Below are 15,731 nucleotides of genomic sequence, written 5' to 3'. Positions count from 1 at the left end.
GGAAGAATTACCCATGTATGTCATAGCCAGCCCAAGATTCCATGCCACAAAGTATTATCTGCCAGCCTGTTCCATAGTTACTTATCCATGCCAAGCCCTCATACAACTTTAAAGCACTTACACATTGCATGGATATTCATACCTTAGTACGACATGTCTTCAAGATGCCATATATAATTGAAAACGTTGCCACACTCCCAGCATCCAAGCCCATAATACCTCAAATCTTTTGTAAAAGTACCTAGCTGCATGATGCGCAATTACGTACTGATACCCAGCTACTGACTTACTAAATCACACCCTCTCCACCACCTTTGATGCCCTTGTCCCCACTAAAATCATTACACTCTCTCACCCAAGTCATGCCCCCTGGTAAACCCCTCATCTCGGCTCCCTTAAATCCAAGGGACGCAGACTTGAATGTCTTTGGCGGACAACTGTCTAATCATCCGTCACCAGATTTGTCTAGATCATATAAAGCACTACCGGGTCCTGCTCTCTATCACTAAAACCACCCACTATTCTAGGGTCATCCAGGATGGCAAAAGTAACACCAGGCTTCTCTTTTCCACCACTAACTTTTCTCAAACCACCCTCCCCGTCTCCTCCTCCCTCATCTCCAACAATAAATGTGAGGAGCTCATGGACTTCTTGGGTATAAAGCTCGACCACATCTGTTCAACTGCCGCTGATACTTCCCTCCCTTCCCCTAGCCCACAGGAACTTACTTCCTCTCCATTTCCCCCCCCCCCATCCTAACCCTAAATTTTCATATATCTCTAATTTCACTCCTATCTCCCCTCTTGCCCTCTCAAAGCTCATCTTGTCAATCAGACTGACCTCCTGCTCTCTTGACCCTATTCCCACTAAATTGCTGACCACCCAACTTCCCTTCCTGGCACCCATGTTAACGGATATTGTTAACAGTTTTCTTTCCTCAGGTATTGGCCCCCTTTCCTTCAAATCTGCCGTCATCAACCCCTCCTCAAAAAACCAACCCTGACCCCTCCGTCCTTGCAAGTTATCGCCCCATCTCCAACCTCCATTTCCACTCCAAATTTCTTGAACGTGTTGCCTCCCAAATCTGTGCCCACCTTTCCCGGAACTGCATGCTTGAATCCCTCCAATCAGGCTTCCGCCCCCGCTACAATACTGAAATGGTTCTTACGAAGGTCACAAATGACATCCGAATTGACTGCGACAAAAGTAAACTATCCCTTCTCGTCCTTCTGGACCTGTCTGTAGCGTTTGACACGGTTGACCACAAAATTCTGCTCCAACACCTCTTCATCGTCCAGCTGGATGGGACTGCTCTTACCTGGTTTCATTCCTATCTTTCCAGCCACAACCATAGAATCACCTGCAATGGCTTCTCTTCCCCATCCTGCACTGTCACCTCTGGTGTCCCCCTCCTATTTCTCATCTACATGCTATCCCTCGGTGACATCATCCGGCGACACAACGTGAGTGTTTAAATGTATGTTGATGATGCCAAGCTCTACCTCTCCTCCACCTCTCTCGAATCCGCTACCGTCTCTATACTATCAGACTGCTTGTCCGACATCCAGCACCAGATGCATAGAAGTTTCCTCCAATTAAGTATCGGGAAGACTGAAGCCATTGTCTTTGGTTCACGTCACAAACTCCGTTCCCTTTCCACTGATTCGATCTCTCCCCCCGGCAACTATCTAAGCCTGACCAAGTCTGCTCACAATCTTGGTGTGTCATATTTGATCATGAATTGAGCTTCCTACCTCATATCCGTTCTACCTCATATCCGTTCTATCACTAAGACTGCCCATTTCCACCTTCGTAATATCACCTGTCTCCGCCCTTATCTGCTGCCAAAATCTTAATCCATGCCTTTATCACCTCTAGACTTGACTATTCCAATGCACTTCTGACCGGCCTCCCTACCCTCCATAAAATTGAGGTCATCCAAAACTCTACCACCCGTGTCCCAACTTGCACCAAGTCCCGTTCACCCATCACCCCTGTGCTCGCTGACCTCCATTGGCTCCCAGTTAAGCAACGCCTCGATTTTAAAATTTTCATCCTTGTTTTCAAATCCCTCTATGGCCTTCTCCCTCTTTATCTCTGTAATCTCCTCCAGCCCCTTTAATCCCCCTAGACCTCTCGCTCCACTTGTTCTGGCCTTTTGAAGATCTCTAATTATACTTGCTCCACCATTGGCTTTCATGCCTTCAGCTGCCTAGGTCCTAAGCTCTGGAATTCCCTCCCTAAATCTCTCCACCTCTCCAGTTCTCTTTCCTCCTTTAAGACGCTGCTTAAAACCAGCCTCTTCGACCAAGCTTTTGGTCATCTGCGCTAACATCTCCTTAAATGGCTCGATGTTAAAAAACATTTTTTAATAACGCTCCTGTGACGCGCCTTGCGATGTTTTACTACGTTAAAGGCGCTATATAAATGTAAGTTGTGTACATATCTGTCATTGTGCATGTGCTTCTTCAATTTCCAGCTAGTTGAGGCTACTTTTTTGCTTATATAACAAGATGATACATCTCAAAGGCAGAATTACAACCTAGAGAAGCGCACTTCCTCGTTAAGCGTGGGGTGTGAAGGCAAACCTCCTCTGACATGCCCAAGTAGCTCTGGTGGTGTCTTTGGACTTGCCTACACAGGTAACAGCCAGTCTGTGCAACCTATCTCAAGTATAGGCAGACCTTCTGCTGATTATTCCTCTGGAATGTCTTATCCTTTAGCTGTCTGTCTTGTCTCGGTTGTGTCGGCATATGTAGTCTAGCTGTACTCCGCCAACTTGAGATAGGTTGCACAGACTGGCTGTTACCTAAGTAGGCAAGTCCAAAGACACCACCAGAGCTACTTGGGTATGTCAGAGGAGGTGTACCTTCGCACCCCACGCTTAACCAGGAAGCACCTGAGGACAAGAGCAATTCACAGAATCACAGAATCACAGAAACCCCACAGTGCAGATAGAGGCCATTTCGGCCCATCGAGCCTGCACCGACACATATCCCACCCGATCCCTGTAACCCCTACACCAACACATATCCCACCCGATCCCCGTAACCCCACGTATTTAATCCCCCTAACACTAAGGGTCAATTTATCATAGCCAATCAACCTAACCCGCACATCTTTGGACTGTGGGAGGAAACCGGAGCACCCGGAGGAAACCCACGCAAACACGGGGAGAATGTGCAAACTCCACACAGACAGTCACCCGAGGCCGGATTCGAACCCGGGTCCCTGGCGCTGTGAGGCGACAGTGCTAACCACTATGCCACCGTGCTGCCCGTTCCAAAAATTCCAAAAGAAATACCCATCCTAGCAGCAGGGACTGTTGCAAATCACAGTGAAAGCCCCCAAATGGTAGGTGATAAAAAGAGAAAAAGTAAAAAAAGTTAAGGCAAAATTAAACTAAATCCAAAAAAGTACACCAAGGGAAAATAAACTGGAAAAATTTACAGGCAAATAAAAAAATAGAACAGCAGTGGGAAACATTTAAAACGGTGATGAAGAGAGTCCAGGAAAAATATATCCCACTAAAAAGCAAGAACAAATGAGCCAGTAATGACACACCATGGATGAATAAAGAAATAAGGGCAAAATTGAAACTAAATAAAAAGGCATACACTGAGTACATAGACAACAAAGGAGAGGATGACAAAAGGGAATACAAAAAGGTTAGGAAAGAAGTCAAACAAAGAATTAGGAAGGCAAAGAGAAACTACAAAATTAAATTATCAAGGAATATAAAAAGAAATACTAAAGTATTCTACAGACACACAAATAACAAACGATAAACAGGATAGGGATAGGGGCACTAAGGAATACAAATGATAAACTCACCGGTAATGGCAGCGAAATGGCAGAAATGTTAAATAGTTACTTTGCCTCAGTATTTACCAGGGAGACTAACATGGTGGAAATGACATTAGAAGAAGAAATCAAAGAAGATATTAAGACATTTAAGATCGAAAGGGGAGAGGTAATTGATAAACTAATCAAACTTCAAGAGGATAAAATCCCTGGAAAGATCCATGCATATTAAAAGCAGTTAGGGAAGCGATAGCCGAGGCACTATTACATACATATAAAAATTCATTAGAAAAGGGAATAGTGCCAGAGGGCTGGCAGGCAGCTAATGTGATTTCTATATTTAAAAAGGGAGTTAGAACAAGTCCAGGGAACTATAGACCAATTAGCTTAACGTCAGTGATAGGAAAAATAATGGGATCCTTACTCAAAGATGTAATAGAAAAACATCTAGAAACTGAAAATATAATAAAGAGTAGTCAGAACGAATTTCAAAAGGGAAGATCATGCTTGATCAACATTATTGAATTTTTTGAAGAAGTAAATGAAAGGGTAGGTAAAGGTAATGCAGTAGACGTAATATATTTAGATTTCCAAAAGGCCTTTGCTAAGGTACCGCATAGTAGACTCATGACCAGTGTTCCCTGTAAGCGCTTTGTTCTGCACGGCCTGTTTCTTTTAATACGCGGTCCCTTTAAATTTCTGCGCCTGCGTGGTATTTACAGTGTAAAAGCCGGTGAGCGGCCTGCACGGGACCTTTAGCTTAGAGGGAACATTGCTCATGACTAAGGTCAGAACATGTGGAGTCAAGGGACAAGTAGCAGAACGGATAGCAAGCTGGCTACAACACAGAAAACAGAGAGTAGGGGTTAAAGGTAGTTACTCAGACTGGTAAAAGATGGGAAGTGGTGTTCCACACAAGGATCGGTACTGGGACCACTGCTGTTCAGAATTTACATTAACAATTTGGACTCTGGAATTAGGCAACACCCGATTGGGGGGGGATTGTTAATGCAGAGGAGGATTGCAACAAAGTACAGGAAGACATTAATAAACTTGCAGAATGGGCGTGTAATGGGCAAAAGAAGTATGGTACATTTTGGTAGGAAGAATAAGGAGGCCACATACTGCTTTGAAAATAAGTGTCTAAATGGGGTAGAGGAGCAGAGGGATCTGGGGGTACAGGTACACAAATCACTAAAAAGTAGTGACGCAGATTAATACGGCCATAAAAAATTAAAAAAATCACTGGGGTTCATTTCTAGAGGGATAGAATTGGAAAGCAGAGAAGTTATGTTAATCTTGTATTGAACCTTGGTTAAACCACACTTGGAGTATTGAGAACAGTTCTGGTCTCCATATTGTAGAAAGTATAGCGAGGCACTGGAGAAGGTGCAAAAAGATTTACTAGAATTATACCAAAACTGAGAGGTACCTATCAGTTAAGGCTGAATAGGCTGGGGCTCTTTTCTGTGGAAAAGAGAACGCTGAGGGGTGACGTGATAGCAGTCTTTAAGGTTATGAAAGGGATTGATGGGGTAGATGTAGAGAAGATGTTTTCACTTGTGGAGGATACCAAAACTAGGAGCCATAAATATAAGATAGTCACTAATAAATCCGATAGGGAATTCAGGAGAAACTAATTTACCCAGAGAGTGGTTAGAATGTGGAACTCGCTACCACAAGGAGTAGGTGAGGTGTATAGCATAGATGCATTTAAGGGAAGCTAGATAAACAGTTGAAGGAGAAAGGAATAAAGGGTTATGCTGATTGGGTTAGATGAAGATGGGTGGGAAGAGGCTCGTGTGGAGCATAAACACTGGCATAGACCACTTGGGTTGAATGGCTCGTTTCTGAGCTCTATATTCTATGTAAAATAATTGCACCTAAAGGAGACCAAGAAGACCAAAAACACAAGTTCTCAATCATTTGCAAAACCAATAGACACATAGCTTTAAGTAGACCAGGAATTCACTTTTCTCACCAGTTTATACTGCACAGCAAAGACCTTGTATTACTGGTTCAAACCATTGGGAAATGTGGGGCAGAGAGGTCCCACCTTTATTAACATTTTTTTGATGATCTAGTGATGCTCGTGCATGCCAGCAATGCGAGCCCCCTGCTCCCCCAACACTGCCAAATACCAAGCAATGTGCCACTGGTGTATTATTGGTGCTCTGTCTCAGCACCCAGTTCTACCTGTGGTTTGGTGGAGGTTGTTAGTTCTGTGGTTTGGTGGAGGTTCCACAGTCTGTAGTTTGGTGGACGTTGCTAATTCTGTGGTTTGGTGCAGGATGTGCTTCATGCTTCACAAAGATGGTGTTATGTAGAAGATTTGCTACATGTGTTTTAATTCACATTTATGTTATTTGATAGGATTCAAAGGAGCTGCAATTATGATGCAAAGTTCAAACTTTAAAATGTACCCTCAGTTTTATAAATATATAATAGTTTTACTGGCATTTGTGTATTTTATGCACATTGAAATTAAGCTAGTTAGCACTGGGGAATTAAACATTTTTCATATTTTATTATACCCAGTGACACTTTTAAGCACTCCTACATCAAAGTCTACTATAGGCTTGATGCAGTGGAGAGCTACCCCCTACCTCTTCCAGAAGTATCAGAAGTGGCAGCCGTGGCTCAGTTGGTAGCATTCTCGCCTCTGAGTCAGAAGGTTGTGGGTTCAAGACCCACTCCAGAGACTTGAGCACAAAAATCTAGGCTGACACTCCAGTACTGAGGGAGTGCTGCACTGTTGGAGGTGCCGACTTTTGGATGAGACTTTAAACCGAGGCCCCGTCTGCTCTCTCGGGTGGATGTAAAAGATCCCATGGCACTATTTTGAAGAAGAGATAGGGAGTTATCCCCGGTGTCATGGCCAATATTTATCGCTCAATCAACATCACAAAAACAGATTATTTGGTCATTATCACGTTGCTGTTTGTGGGAGCTTGCTGTGCGCAAATTGACTGCCGCGTTTCCTACATTACAATAGTGACTACACTTCAAAAGTACTTCATTGGCTGTAAAGCGCTTTGGGATGTCCTGAGGTCATGAAAGGCGCTATATAAATGCAAGTATTTATTTTATTCCAAATCCAGTATTCAAGAAGTATCCTTCACAAAATTAGGGCTCATGGGATTGGGGTAATGTATTAGCATGGATTGAGGATTGGTAAATGGACAGAAAACAAAGAGTAGGAATAAACAGGTCTTTTTCGGGTTGGCAGACTGTAACTAATGGGGTTGCAAGGATCAGTGCTTGGGCCTCAGCTATTTACAATATATATCAAAGACTTAGATGAGGGGACCGAGTGTACTGTATCCAAGTTTGGTGACGATACATAGCTAGGTGGGAAAATAAGCTGTGAGGAGGACGCAAAGAGGCTGCAAAGGGATATAGACAGGTTAAGTGAGTGGTCAAGGACATGACAGATGGAATATAAAGTGGAGAAATGTGAAGTTATCCACTTTGGTAGGAAAAATAGAAAAGTGGAATTTTTTTAAATGGTGGGAGATTGGGAAATGCTGGTATTCAGAGGGACCTGATACAACAAGCAATTAGGAAAGCAAATGGTGTGTTAGCCTTTATTACAAAAGGATTGGAGTATAAGAGTAAAGAAGTCTTACTGCAATTATATTGGGCTTTGGTGAGACCACACCTGGAGTATTGTGTACAGTTTTGGTCTCTTTACCGAAGGAAGGATATACTTGCCTTAGAGGGAGTGCAACGAAGGTTCACTCGATTGATTCCTGGGATGGGGGGATTGTCCTATGAGAAGAGATTGAGTAGACTCGGCCTATATTCCCTAGAGAAGAATGAGAGGTGACCTCATTGAAACATATAAAATTCTTGACAGGGTAGATGCTGGAAGGATGTTTCCTCTGGCTGGGGAGTCTAGAACTAGGGGTCACAGTCTCAGAATATGGGGTCGGCCATTTAGGACTAAGATGAGGAGAAATTTCTTCATTCAAAGGGTTGTGAATTTTTATAATTTTCTACCCCAGAGAGCTGTGGATGCTCAGTCGTACTTGACAGAGATCGATAGATTGTTGGATATTCAGGGAACCAAGGGAAATGGGGATAGTGCGGGAAGGTGGCATTGAGGTAGAAGATCAGTCATAATATTCAACAGCGGAGCAGGCTCGAAGGGCCGAAAGGCCTACTCATAAGAACATAAGAAATAGGAGCAGGAGTAGGCCATTCGGCCCTTCGAGCCTGCTCCGCCATTCAATGAGACCATGGCTGATCTTCTGCCTCAACTCCATTCACCGGCCTTATCGCCATATCCCTTGATGCCTTTACTAGTCAGAAACCTATCGACTTCTGTTTTGAATATACCCAATGACTGAGCCTCCACAGCCCTCTGGGGTAGAGAATTCCAAAGATTCACCACCCTCTGTGTGAAGAAATTTCTTCTCATCTCAGTCCTGAATAGCCTACCCTTTATCTTGAGGCTGTGGCTTCTGCTCCTATTTCTTATATTCACCAATATGGCATTTTAATTTTCTCATACCTTCTGTCCTTGCAGCCTATTTGAGTGACATTGCTCAACTTGTGCAGGTTTGAGAAATATTTTGTTTTGTCAATTCCTGGCTACTTAGAAATGAATTCAAACCGCTCTTGAAATCTTTACCCACCATCAAACAAAATATTATTGCAAATTTTAAGACAGGTGGATTATTGTAAAGAGCCTAATTTCATACTTTTTCTAGGATAGTGACTTTATATTCAGTAGAGCTTACTATTTGGGTTTTTGTAAATAATTTGATTTTCTGAGATAGTAAGCATTGCTTATGATTCTAAAACTGTTAAGTATATTTTCAATAAACAATCCTATTTTTCTGCCTCCTGTTTACGTTATGCTTGCATTGTTGTTGCTAATACAACAGAAATCACAATTAAAAGTTAATGGGCAGAATGCTGTCCTTTTGGCACTACATGGGAGAAATCTTGATTTTAAATTTCATTTTAATCTTAGCAGTTACAATAATGTGATTATATTTCTTCAATAGCTTTATAAATGCCAGTTTTAGTTTACAAAAAGCTTTTTCTGTGCATTTGTTTATTCCAATATACAGTGAAACGCCAAATTACTTCCTCAAGTTGCATTTTATTTTCATGCTTTTTTCTGTAAATGACTCATTTTGTGTTCTCTAAGGATCCTATATCACATAGGCAGGCCCCATTTAAAACTGCTGCGCTGAGGCTGGTTGAATATAATCAAAAATGCCCCATTTAGTCAGAAGTCATTTTCTTTTCAAAAGGCAAATGTTATTTAATCTTTCAGCTGTTCATTGTGCCATCATAAATACTTTCTTTTTGCTGCAGTTGTGGGGCTGAAATGAGCCCACTAATTGCCTCCTATTTCCAATGACATGTGGTGGTTTAGTGGGAAGAGAACGCAGCAGGGAGGAGGAAATAGGAGGCTGAGAAAATGAGAGCTAATTATTTTCACTTGCTCATGTCAGGTTGGTGTCAGGCTTGTTTTTACAAACTAGAAGGTTTAGCACTAAATAAAACAAACTGGCGTCATGTTTTTATATACTGGCAATGTCATGAAAGCAGCTGCGCTACAAATAATGCCTGCAATTGCATGGACACCATCTGACTTCCACTGTGTGTCTGTGCTAATGAGTATATCACAGTGGTGCCAAGTGAAAGGTGCTGAATTATGTATGATTCTTCATTAGTGCAGTAATAGTTCTGTACATCATTATGGGACATTGTTTCTCCTGAGGCGATTAAAAAAAATCCTCTGTTCAAGACCTAGTTGTAACCCCTACATGCTAGTGAGGTCCACTTGTGTAGTTCTATGTGAGCAGCTTCCTGTAGATTCTTTTTTTTATTTACAAATGTCCCAAGGGATGTTAGAACAGTAGGCAATGACATTGTAAACAGAATGGAGTAACACAGATTAACAGATACTTGTCTGATCTCAGGCCTCATTTCCACTTAAAACCAAGCACAATGACATTTGCTGATCTGCAGACCAAGATAATGATGCAAACTAGAAATGTTGCTGCACTTAGATGTTTGTCATATACTGTCAGTTAATACCGGCGGTTTCTAAAGTTTTATTTCAGAACTTTCATTAGTCCTTTAGTATGTTAAATGAAACCCTTCCTGAAAATCTTTATTAAAAAGTTTAATTGGTAATTGTGAACTGTTTCAAGCATGTCTTGGTGGAGATATGTACACAGACATTTGCTATTTTAAAAAGCATCTCAATATATTTCTGTATAATCGCAGCTTTTTTTCACAATAATCTTCGGATATAGAAAGTGGTGTGGGTAACTATCTAGCAGATCATTTACAAATAATGTGGAGACGACTGAACATTTTTTTTACCTGACGTATGTTTCCCTTCCCTACACCACGCATTGTTCCCCAAGTAAGAAGATGGGGAAGAGGCTTCTGCTTCATGATTGATTGTTAGGAAGTAAATAAAATTGGCTGTGGGTGTCCTCAGGAACGATACATTAGCTTTGGAGGGGGTACAGGAGAGATTCACTACAATTATACCAGGGCTTGAAGGGTTAAATTTTGGGGACAGGTTGCACAAACTTGGGTTCTATTCCCTTAAGATTAGAAGATTGAGGGGATGATCTAATCAAGGTATTTAAAATGATTCAAGGATTCGATAGGGTAGATACAGAGAAACTATTTCCTCTTGTGGGGGAATCCAGAACAAGAGGGAAGACCTTAAAATTAGAGCCAGGCCATTTAGGAGTGAAATCAGAAAGTACTTTTTCACACAAAGGGTAGTGGAAATCTGGAATTCTCCCCCAAAAGACTGTTGATGCTGGGTCAATTGAAATTTTCAAGACTGAGATTGATGGATTTTTGTTAGGTAAGGGTTTAAGGGATAGAAACATAGAAGATAGGAGCAGGAGTAGGCCATTCGGCCCTTCGAGCCTGCTCCGCCATTCAACGAGATCATGGCTGATCATCCAAACCCTAGCACCCGGTCCCTACACCGACAGCCATCCCACCCAAGCCCTATCCCCGTAACCCCACGTATTTAATCCCCCCTAACACTAAGGGCCAATTTTTTTTTATCATGGCCAATCAACCTAACCCGCACATCTTTGGACTGTAGAAGGAAACCGGAGCACCCGGAGGAAACCCACGCAAACACGGGGAGAATGTGCAAACTCCACACAGACAGTCACCCGAGGCCGGATTTGAACCCGGGTCCCTGGCGCTGTGAGGCAACAGTGCTAACCACTATGCCACCTATGGAACAAAGGTGGGTAAATGGAGTTGAGGTACAGATCAGCCATAATCTAATCGAATGGCAGAACAGGCTCAAGGGGCTGAATGGCCAACTCCTGTTGCTATATTTCCTTGTTTCTAAAGAAGGAATTGGCTGTGAGCCCAGTGGCGAAAGAGGTCACTGGTGCTTGGATGATTGTTCTTGCTGAGGTGGGGGGCAGAATTTAACTTCATAGTGGATTTTGAACCACAAATGGAGTTGTCAGGTTGTACATCGGCTGGTGTCCCAATACGACTTCTCCCACTTTTGTGCTTTCCCACAATGGCAGGATTGACATCAGGAATTCACTGTGTAGGGGGTCATGTGAGTAAATGCAAACCCTCTTTTCATTGTTCTCTGGCATGCTAGTGCCATTTAGTTGTCCACAAAGTGAAGATTTCATAATTCTATACAAGAGGCCATGTTTGTATTGCTGCAGGTTGGAAGTAACGGTTTGGCAAATGGGACTGATTTGTATCAATGCAGAAAATAATGAAACTCACATCATGCACTGGAGGGTGAAAAGAGGATTCATGAATTCATAAATGACATTGCTTGTGTAGCATAAAATCCAGTGTATTATTGCAATTTTTGGGCCGTAGTTACTGAAAGAACATTGTTTACACTGATAAATTGCAAGTGAGGTTTACATGTAACAAAAATTTGCACAAAGATGTGATTTATGCACCTAATTTTACAGTTAGTGAGGTGTGTGCATTTTGGTGTAGTTAGTGTTGAACGGGTGACTGGGAGAATTGGATGCCCAAAAGTATTCTGTTATAAGTTGGCATTCCTTTCATATAGTTTGTTATTTCAATGTAAAATCTACTGCACTTCAGCCTGCTCCTGTGTGGAATGTCTATTCCCACCAAGATTGAAAGTCATCAGACAGATTTAAACAACTTTTCTGGGGAGGGGGAAGGGGATCACAAGTTCCACTTGCACAAATGCACACACTGTTGCCAACAGCGAACAAACAGAAATCATCTGAGGCTAACAAAGGACATGTCACCTTGTCACGCCTCTCTTACAGATAATGCAATTCCTATGTACATCATGAATAAGCATTGAAAGGGAAAGATTTGTGCCCCGTCTGTTCACAAATGCATTTTGCAACTTCAGCATGCAAGTGCAGTGAAAATACCTCCATGTGTGCTCACATTGTGAATGTGTCCAGTCACATGGATGAAAATCAATTCTGGCTCATTATTAGTTTAAAAAAAATTAGAACACCTCATTAGATTTGTAGGAAAGAGAAACAGAAATGTTTGATGTGCAAGAAAAGAAAGAATTTGCATGTTTTTTTTAACAAACCTGATATAGATATGAGAAAGATTTTCCCAGATGGGAGGCAGTTGCAGCTGTTAAGTCTCTGTAATGGTTTATGCTAGCCATTGAAATAATTGAGAAAGATATAAATCATATAATCTTACAGCACAGAGGGAAGCCATTCAACCTGTCGTGCCTGTGTCAGCTCTCTGAAATAATGGATATTACTGGCTAGTTATATAACCGTTTGTAAGGAAAATAGAGAAAGTGTGCATCAGAAATCTGTTCATCGTCCATCTTAGTGAGTAAATACATGACTTGATGATACGGTACTGAACCTTAGAGATCAGAGAGAGTCAAAGTTTGATCCCTGGTCTATGCGGATTTGTTGATCGCACGGTGGCATCAGGGTCTTACAGTTGACCTTAGTGTCCCCTGATTTCATGAGGAAAATAATCAGCCAGGGTTTCCACTCCTGGTCACTTCCACTGTTCCCTACCGGAAGGTGTGCATCTGTGGACATCAGGTGAGGACAGGATTGGGCCAGGTTACAATGCCCTCACAGCCAAATAACCCACCAAGACTCAGTGCCTGGGCTCACATGTGAAAGATAGTAATTTGGCGAGATTGTGGAAGATTAATGGCACCAGTGGAACCAAATCCAAGCACCAGTCACCATAGCCTGCACTGCAAGGGAAACATTTTAAATAAATGTATCAGCTACTACAATCAAAGTCAAATATGGAAATATGTTTGTGACTGAGCCTGAAATATTATATTCCTAATATTTCAGTTTTGTAACATCTAGAAAAAGGCTGATTTCTAAAATAGATTTGGCTGATGCATGTTTCAGAATCACTGTGGAAACAGTGTTTTGCTTTGTTTACTTTTTTGGGAATAAACACCAATCTATTAGGATGTACAGGAATAGCTACTCCACTGCTCTATTGGTCAGATGGAATGTATTACTGTACATTACTGATGTTGCTGGGTTTAGACACGTTTAAATAGTTTCTCAACATGTTTAAAGCAAATGTATTGCAGTTTGACAATTTAACATGAATATTTTTGAAATTATTAGAATGTTTTATTAATGGTAAATATTCAGCTTAGACAATTTAACTCAATTTATATTTGTTCTGTAAAGAGCTAATCCCTGGAGTCGTCTCTTTTTTACACATCCACACTTTGTATGTCAGTAGCAGCCTCTAGGCTGTGCTGTTGAATCAGCTTTCCCATGGTGAATAATGTTTTGTAGATTTCCACTGGTACAAAATTTATTACAATAAATAAAGAATTTGTGAATAATTTCAAGTTAAGTATTACTCCTTATGCATCCTTATATCTATATAAAAAATATTTAATTTAAAGTATTATGAAATTACATTTACCATGCAATGTGCCCACAGGTATGAGACTTGTAATAATGAATGCATGCACTTCTGTGTAACCATTCTATCACAGTTTTATAAAATATAAAAGGAACAATATGTTACTTCAGTTAACTACATTTCTGTTTGTAAAATATAACAACATAAATTTGGTTAAACCAAAAATAATTTTGAAATCTAGAAATATTTGGGAGGTTAACTTAATGATAAACAAAAATAATTATTTCAGTTTGAAAGTGTTTGCACATTTAAGTATGACAAGTGATGTTTTTGAATTGAGTGCCACGCCAACCCCCTCCCACCAAGATCTGTTACCTGGTTTCAGTTCTAATGTTGCTTGTCATCGGGCTTTTGAAAGAAGATACAATTGCCATTTGTATATGTCAAAATCTGACAGTAAAATGGATGTAAAGCTCCTCTTTGATGGGATGACATACTCATGCAAACCCTATAACAACTTGTTTCTGTTCTTGTCAGGATTCTAAATGGAAAATGTATGTGGAAGTGGATGGTGACGATGTTGCATTGACCTACATCAAGGATATAACTTTCAACACTAATAGGCAGGATACAGATGTAATTAAAATAACCAAGGTAAAGATGTTTGTGTAGACGCTTCGTATAAATTAGTTTGATGTTGAACATTTAAGCAAATGTGTTTTAGTATTTTTCTGTATTAAGATGAGTGTCATGCTGTCATCAAATTAGAGTCTAGTTTGCAAGAATTAGAATTTGTAAATTGTTACTGGAGATAAAAATCAAACAATTTACGGCTTCCATTTATTCCTTTTTGTTGTGACAACTCCCAAGTGTTAGTGTATCAGAGCACGGATTCATCTGTTTAACTGTGCCACACAAAATATTATTTTACACTACAGTGTGTCGGATTGTTTCAGTGGTAGCACTCTTGCCTCTGTATCAGAAGGCTGTGGGTACAAGCCCCACTCCAGCACATAATCTGAGACTCCCTCTACCTGTTCAAGTGGAAGTAGAAGATCCCATGGCACTGTTTGAGGAAGAGCAAGGAAGTTATCCTGATGTGCTGGCTAACATTTATCCCTCAATAAGCACCAGAAAAAACATTAAATGTATCTAATTGACAGTTGTGGAATCTTGCTGTGCACAAATTGGTTGCCATATTTGCCTACAAAACAACAGTGACCTGAGGATAATTCATTGGCTGTGAAGTACATAAGGATGTAAATTCAGATTCTTCCTTACTGTAATAATGCAGTGCAATTTTGCCTGTGCATCATGGTGAAAATTGCATAGAATTACAACACTGTCCCTACCTGTTGGTGATTATCTCCATGAGAGCAGTAGTCCTAATTCCATGTGTCTGCCTTGTTCCCATATCCCTTTATCTCCCTTTCCTTCAACCACCTATCTAACCTATTCTTAATAATTGACATGGTTTCTGCTTCAATCAGTAACTGTGCATCCCACAGCCACTTAATCCTCTTCTGCGCTCTCACCTAAATTTCTTACATTTAATCCTATATCTATAGCCACTCATTCTTGGCCCCTTAACCACGGGAAATAGTTTATTCTGTCGACTGTGTTTCATCCCTTCATAATTTTAAACACTTGTATCAAATCAGAGTCACTGAGTAATCTGAGAAATTATTCCATTATTTAAAGATATTTGGTAAACACATTGACCTGGATTTTGCTGTACTAATAATGGTGAGGCTGCCAGTGCTCGCCATTATTACTGGGTAAAACTGACAGCAACTTCTGGTGTCCACACATTCGCAGTTAATGCGGAAATTCGGAAGTTGCTGTCGGTGATACCCTGCTCCTCCACAGGCTGCGCAGTTGCAGTCTTCGCCGATGGAATCTGCACAGAGATCACTGTAATGGCGAAAATTTAGGCTAATTACCCACTATTCTCGTTCTAAAGACAAATGGAAAAGTTAGGGTTTGTACAATCAGGAGTAACTGAGTTTTTAACGCCATAGCATAGCAAGATTGCAGTAGACTGCAGGAAGATCGCAATGGACTGGTCA

The 15,731-nt window shown here is 41.1% G+C and overlaps 1 protein-coding gene across 1 annotated transcript in view; it reads left to right on the top strand.

Annotated features, from left to right (window-relative positions):
- LOC147120361 (mitogen-activated protein kinase kinase kinase 20-like) overlaps positions 1 to 15,731 on the top strand; it is a 120,519-nt gene that overhangs the window by 84,540 nt on the left and 20,248 nt on the right. Inside the window, exon 17 of the mRNA XM_085986178.1 lies at positions 14,200 to 14,316. Within this exon, the coding sequence (XP_085842304.1) occupies positions 14,200 to 14,316 (117 nt within the window). The remainder of the gene's footprint in view (positions 1 to 14,199; positions 14,317 to 15,731) is intronic.

Source organism: Somniosus microcephalus, chromosome 4 (assembly GCF_052327205.1).
Source record: "Somniosus microcephalus isolate GS21.2 chromosome 4, FLI_Smic_1.0, whole genome shotgun sequence".
NCBI lineage: Eukaryota > Metazoa > Chordata > Chondrichthyes > Squaliformes > Somniosidae > Somniosus > Somniosus microcephalus.
The sequence above is the reverse complement of the archived record's forward strand: the minus strand, read 5'-3'. Positions and strand labels throughout refer to the sequence as shown.